General features: G+C 44.2%; 1 protein-coding gene across 2 annotated transcripts in view; it reads left to right on the top strand.

Annotated features, from left to right (window-relative positions):
• Positions 1-7,165, top strand: part of MAP4 (microtubule associated protein 4) — a 316,185-nt gene that overhangs the window by 190,270 nt on the left and 118,750 nt on the right. Inside the window, exons 6-8 of one of the 2 annotated variants that reach the window (XM_019507995.1) lie at positions 4,742-4,852; positions 5,472-5,597; positions 6,903-6,992. In XM_019507995.1, the coding sequence (XP_019363540.1) occupies positions 4,742-4,852; positions 5,472-5,597; positions 6,903-6,992 (327 nt within the window). Of the gene's footprint in view, positions 1-2,655; positions 2,661-4,741; positions 4,853-5,471; positions 5,598-6,902; positions 6,993-7,165 lie in introns of those variants that run through there. The other variant, XM_019507997.1, reaches the window with a different exon arrangement.

Here is a 7,165-nt window from a genome sequence, read left to right on the forward strand (position 1 = left end):
GTTAGGGCGGCTAGGAGCTGGAACCAACTTCCAAGGGAAGTGGTGCTGGCCCCTACCCTGGGGGTCTTTAAGAAGAGGCTGGATGCCTACCTGGCTGGACTCATTTGAGTCCCGTTTCTCTTTTGGGGTTTTTTGTTGTTCTCCCGCCCTGGCGGGGGGTCGGGCTAGTAGATCTACTAGGTCCCTTCCGACCCTTAATCTATGAATCTATGAATCTTTAAGCTCTCATGAGACACCACATATTTAAACCAGAATTAATGACTTGGTGTTCCTGTCTCGCGGTTAATGATTGCATGGGGTGTCACCAGTTTTGTCTAGTTAGGATTGTAGTGTCCCTGTTGAACGCTGCCCAGGGGAGTGCAGGGATGGAAATTGGAACATGTCATTCAAATCTGTCAGTCCTCTAGCTTGGCTGCATAAACCAGTGAGGAGGTAGGAGTTTACAGTGCATTAACTACTTGGCTGTAACTGCCCCAGTGCCTGTTCTTGCCCCTGAGTGACTGGGGGGAGTAAAGTGGGGTACGTTCCTGTGCTTTCAGTGAGGGTAAAGAGAATGCATGTGGGTAGCTCCCACAGAAGAGCTAATGGTCTGTGACCTTACAAAGCCAGCTTGCCTCATGGTGACTTGCTTGTTTAACTCTACCGTTAAATTAGCATTGCTCCACGCTGGGAGGCCCCTATCTACAGTCACAGTGATGAGTCACGGCACCTTTTTAAATTAGCTAGTGTCTGCCCTATACTCACTTTGCATTAACAATAATTTGTTTTAAAAACACATCTGTCTTTAGCATAGACACAACATAGAAAAATGTTTCTGACCCTCTCATTCAGAACTGTCAGACTGCTTCCAGGCTCGGGTGCTACTGCCAGATTTGAGCCCGGAGGGGATTTTTACTGTATAAACAGTGGCAGGCAAATTGGAATGAAATGCACTGCTTTCTGTCCCTGCTCCGGGACACTGGAGAGCGCTCCCCAAACTGAGCTGAAATGCCACTGACTGTGGTCTCCTCAAGGGAAGCTAGCTGGTGCAGTTGGTGTTCCTCGTGCTTGCTAAACATTTAATTGGGAACACTTTTTGGGAGGAATAATGCTGTCTTTGTTACTTTCCTGGATAAAAATAGATCATTAAACAGAAATCCTCCTTGGGATTTGTTTTTATACCTTTTTTTTCCCCAGCTGCTAAAGATAAAGCTTCCCTTTCTTCCCTTCCCTGTGCTTGCCTGTCTCTATTCATCTCTATCTAAAGCGGTGGTTCTCAGCCTTGTTACTCAAGGCCCCCACTGTAACTTTTGTGAATTGAGCAGCAATTTCAAAACCTAATTTATTTATTACAGTCCTTGCCTCCTGGCAGGGGACTGGCTAGGCAGGGAGAACCTAGCCTGCCCTTATCTGCTTATCTCCTCATTTCTTCATGGGGCTCCCTTCAGAAGAGCTCCTGGCACCCCAGAGTGCCCTGGCACCCTGGTTGAGAATCACCGATGTAAAGCTTATCTATTATTCATATAGCACCAATAAGTGTAATACTGGGCATTCTTTCTCAGTACAACAGATGGTAAGAGGCATCAAAATGCCATTCTCTATGTGTAGATGAAGAATAAGGCACTCCATGGTCTTGAAATCCAGAGGCAATGCAATTTCACACAGTAGTTAACCAAGGCATCAGTTATCAGTCTAGGGGCACCTATATATGTGCATCAAGGCTGCTCCAACATGCTGTAATTACAGTGCATTGGACAGACTTGATTAATCGAGTCTGCTGGAGCATAGTCATTGCCACGCTCCAGCAGACTCCACCGTCATGTATATCTGTTAAAGCACCAGTGCCACCATTTTTCAGCATGGGGATGCTGATACATGTGACGCTGCAGACGCTTTAGAGTGGCTCTTGAAGCCACTTTAATTAAAGTGCCCCTCCCAGAGCATGTGTATAAACGCCCTAGAAGACTCAAATAGTAAAGGATTAACCCAGCAGTGGTACAAACTGTATCCAATAAAGTGGCATATCATCTGACTAGTATTGCCAGCTACATCAAGTGTCCCATTTCTTTATGTAACAGTAAAACCCATGAGAAAAGCTGTCCTTTTGGCATTAACGTTCCTGTAGTTACAGTTGCTCTATAGGCTCTTTGTACGTTCTCAGGCAGTAAGAAACAATTTTTTTACCAGACAATTTATAAATATGACTAATTCAGATACTAAAGTAGTCACCGGTTCTCTGCAGTTGGAAAGAGTCCCTGTTTTGTACTCTTGTCATCTAATTAACCTCTTTCTCAGGCCACCACCCTATTCTCGCACTGGAAGAATGAATATATCCTTATTATCATGGCTTCCCGAACTATAGAAGCTGTTTCCTGTAGGCCCTGTGTACATAACCACTTTTGCCAGAAAGGAAAATGGTTAGTTAGATGAGAATGCCCTTTTATGGGTGTCTGTGCAAGTTGCACAGGACCGTCTGATTTCCCCCCAAAAGCAAATGGCTATTCAGGCTGACAGCTGAACACAATCGCCTCCTTGAACCGGTGGAAGCAGCGAGCGTATTGAGCCACACAATGGACACTCGGCAAAGGAGCGGTTGTGACTAGCACTGGCTGCACGTTGCTGGCTCTCAGATTCTGCTGTGAAATATTTTGGCTGGGCTTGTGCTGGAAGAGATCTTGCATGTTGATGATGGAGAAGTTTGCAAAGTACTTTGATAGTTGCTCTGGGGATCGTGACACGAGTTCAGTTTGAACTGAAAAATCAATTATTCACGCAGCCCTAGCAGTAGCGTTTATGCTGGTGAGCGACAGGCAAGCTAAAATTGGCCAAGATTTTAACTGAGGCCATACTTTTGTTTCTGCGTTTCACCTAGCCTCATGACTACAGGTGGAGGAATTTTGTCTGAGCTTCATAATCATGCCATACCTGGCACAATGCACATGTAAACGTGTTTTAAAACTTCCCCCTTCAAATAACAGCTTTGATGTCAACTTGAATTGAACACATGAACAGGATCCTTTTAATTATGCTGCACCTTATGAACTCTGTATGCAGAATGCATGAAAATTGGGCTGTGGCAGCTTTTATTCCGTCTTTTCAGAAATGCATGGTTTCAGGTAGTGTGCTGTTCCATAGGCTGAGGGATATACTGTCATCCGAAATGTTGCTCATCTGAGGAGAGGCTGAGGGAACTGGGCTGATCTGGTCTGGAGAAGAGAAGACCGAGGGGGATTGAATAGCAGCCTTCACCTCCCTGCAGGGGGGCTGCAAAGAGGCTGGAGCTGGGCTGGTCTCAGTGGGGGCAGACGACAGGACAAGGAGCAATGGGCTCAAGCTGCAGCAAGGGAAGTTGAGGTTGGATATTAGGACAAAGTTTCTCACTAGGAGGCTGGTGAAGCACTGGAACAGGTCACCAGAGAGGTGGAGGAGTCTCCATCCTTCAAGGTGTTTAAGATCCAGCTAGACAAGGCCTTGGCTGGGATGATGTAGTTGGGGTTGGTCCTGCTTTGATCAGGAGATTGGATTAAATGTGACCTCCTGAGGTCCCATCCAACCCTCATTTTGTATTATTCTGCAAGCAGCTAAAGGTTGTTCAGTTGCATCCATCTAGTGAAGGCTGTAATGGATACCTGGTGCAAGCCAAGAAGCTATAATGTACAACCCTTGATCCCAAAAACTGTTCAGAGGTCACAGATGATTGAGCCCTCACTCCATAGTATCTTCACCTTCGCCCAGTGACGTGTTCTTGATTATGTTAAGATGCAATGACCAGTCCCTCTTCATTTCTTCTCTTTCAGTTCCCTCTCCTTGTATTATGCATTGTTCATTGTCAGTTCATTTAAATAATTGAATATTAGCAATATAGTACTGTTTTTGCTGTGCCTCACTTATGTGGTTGCACTGAATATCTCTTGGAGTGGGAGGGGAGGTACACTTGCACAGGTCATCAGCTTTGCTGAAGTGGAAGCCAACTAAAAATTGACTGGACAGGAGAGATTTCAGTTACTTGTTGCCTTGGGCAAGTTGCCGATTATGTGCCAGTAGAGTTGTTATAACCAGTGTGTCCGTCTGGGCCAACACTGAAAACTGCGGACATGCGTTAGTCTTTCACAGGGTGGGGCAGGGAGGCACTCGCTAGATGAACTGGTTCGGGGAGGCACAAGCTTCTTTAGGCCATCATGTACTTCATCAGAAGATGCCACCTTTCTGCCCCAGTCTGGTTGGAGCCACTGACTTGGAGAATAGCTAGGTGTCACCTTTTGCCTGGCCCATCATTTTGCTGACATCTCCTTTTCTAATGGCCCATTTGTATCCCTGTGCTGCTCTGAGGGGAGAGCATTTTAGTTTAGTATGACTTTTTTTCAGTATACTGTGGGGGATATAACAGTGTTGTGAATGGAGCCAGAGGTTTGTTTGTTTTTTTTTGTTGCTGACTCACCTTGGCTATGCTGGTCTGTCCCTTGACCCAGAAATGAAGTGCTGCTAGTCCTTGGAGAGCATCACGGAGGTACCGCTTACAATATTTATATTTTAAAATGTAGCTGCATTTAGCTGCAGAGTAGTTTAGGTGGTCACGTTTTCCTTTTGAATGTATGCTCTTGTTTTGAGAGAAGATGTCTTGGACCAGTCATCTTGTAAACAGCCACCCAACAAGCTCTAGTTTGCTGTAACAGCTTCCAGAAGAATACTGATACTTGGGTACGTTATTTTGTGTGGTGTTGTCTGTTTGTAGTAATGTTTGACTTATTCTCTTTTTCTTCAGAGCCTGGTCTGATGTATAGAGAAGTTGACCTGTCTGATCTGATAATTCCTTCTGAAACACAGAATTTTCCACCACTCGCCGAACATGTAGAAGCTTCTAAAGAAGTTCATGGTATAAGCTTCCACTGCATTTGTTCAGGGCTTTGGTTTTCCGCTTTTCCAGATGAAATTCCAGGCTTTGTGTTTAAAATCTGTTGAACTGGAAACAATGAAAATCATCCCTCTTCACTTCACATTTTGTTAACAAGGAGTGTCTTGGTCACAAATTCTCTTTATCAAGTAGATTGCATCTTTTCTCCTATATTTATTTAATCTGTTTTCACTCCAAAAAACTCAGTTACAGAGAAACTTTTGCCTTCAAACTTTCCTTTTAGTCCCAAATGGTCGGTTTTTCCACGAACACACTTTCAACTTTTGGAATGTGGCAGTTGAAAGCTGCCATAAGAAAAGTTTATTTGGGCGCTGTACCAGAAAGGCTCAAATCTTCCCATCTCCTGTCCAGTAATACTTCATTAACTTCTCCTCGGTGCACCATATATAATTTATAAAGCAGGTTGAGTGCCTCCCAGAGGACACTTCCTGGGAAGCTTATCTGCAGAATTTGTGTGCGCTGTTTATGTGATTAGAAGAAACTAGGTTACTCTGGAAGTAAATGGATCTGATAGGTAATTTTAAGTTTCGGAAGCAATAGGATGTTAGCAGCAATGACAAGAGTGTTTTATTTCTTACAGCACCCTACGCAGCTATGGTGGGATCAGAGCAACCTTCCTCCAAAGCCGCATATTTTGCTGCAGAAGCTCTAGACTCATCAGCCTTCTCTATGGACTCAGCTGCAGAATATCTGCAGGAAAGAGCAGGTGAAACACCCCTCTGCTACTTTCCATATTATTTTGTAGCTAGGGGCATCTGTGGATCAAAAGCTTTATGTTGGTCCTAAAGTCTTCTCTGAGACACTTCCAGTTATGCAGGAAAAATCCTGTTAGGAATGGCAGGAAATGACTCAATTCAAAGTGACTTTTCATCTCCAGAGGGATTTCTGCAGATGTTAGTGGGCAGAAGACTCATTGTGTAACCACCCTCCCGCGAGGATGAATCCTAGGGTTTAGTCACAACCTTTCTCTGCAATCTCATTGATCCACAGTGTTTCAGAGAGTATTTAAGTACCAGAGAATGTCCTAAAATGATCCGAGTGTACCTGCTGAGGAAGCAGTTACTGTGATGTAGGAGGGGCCAGGGATTTACCTGCTTTATAGTGGGTGCTTTAAGCACAGTAGCTTATCTTACTGTGCGTTAAAGCATCACATAAAAAACCGTGAAATTACACTAATGCGCAGTAAAATGGGCTACTGTGTATGAAGTGTCACTGAAAACCCATGTGCATTTGTTACTGCACATTAAGGCATCCTAATGAACATTTATTTAGTACCTCACATTGGAGGTACTAAATTTAATGCATGTTAAAAAAAGCGCTTTAATGCATGTGTAGATGTGCCCAGTAACTGCTTTTGTGCACAGTCTCACCCTTCAGTAGATTAAAAACTAACTTGTGGCAGCTTCGTACTCTTTCCCTGGGGCCTAATCTGATCTAGCTTTCCTCTGTTTGGTGGTAAGTGCATACAGACACTGCTTACATGTGATAAATCCTTTCTATCTTGAATCTTCCTGGTAAATAGAGTAACCTGCTGTAAGGCAGGCAGGCATTTAAATCATACAGATGGCGTTAGTGATTTCCCAAATTCCCTTGATTTCAAAATAAATGGCATCCCTTAAATTGATTTAAATTTGGTTGGAGATTCATGGAGGATCAGCCTCGTCCCTGCTGTTCACACCTCATTAAGGCTCCTTATATTGTTACTCAGAGTGCATTGCCCCTAATAGTGGCCCTGAAATCACTGTTTAAAGGTTTTTAATAGCCCAACCCTGCTAGTAATTGAGTTGATCTAGGAAGATTAACAGCCCACTCTGCATGTTGGGTACTTTCCTGATGGCCAGAGGAACTCCGTGTAGATGGTGTAGACTGCAATTCTTCTGCCTGAATTTGAGAGCAGAATCTGTAAGACATGAGAGAAGATGTTGGAGAATGTAACTGAGCTTTAGTTTCAGAGTCTAGGGCCAATGCTGTTGGTGCTGATGAGGTTGTATGTGCTAATTGCTTCCTTTAGCACCTGCAAGAGACAGAGTGCTTGAAGAACCTTGGTTTGGAAGTCAGTACGCTGAGGAGACACCAGATGCCTCGTTCTTTGAGTCAGCAGGTACAAAAAAAACCCCAAAAACAAAACAACAACCCCGCCCCCCTCAGCTTCTGCAATGTTTAGAAAAGTCAGCTTATCAGAAGATTCTTCGCAACCAGAATGCAGAACTTCACCAGACCCATCAAGAACCAAACCAGCTTACAATGAAGGTCAGTATGCGTCACTCCCTCCTC

This window comes from Gavialis gangeticus, unplaced genomic scaffold (genome assembly GCF_001723915.1).
Source record: "Gavialis gangeticus isolate Ggan-Ray unplaced genomic scaffold, GavGan_comp1, whole genome shotgun sequence".
NCBI lineage: Eukaryota > Metazoa > Chordata > Crocodylia > Gavialidae > Gavialis > Gavialis gangeticus.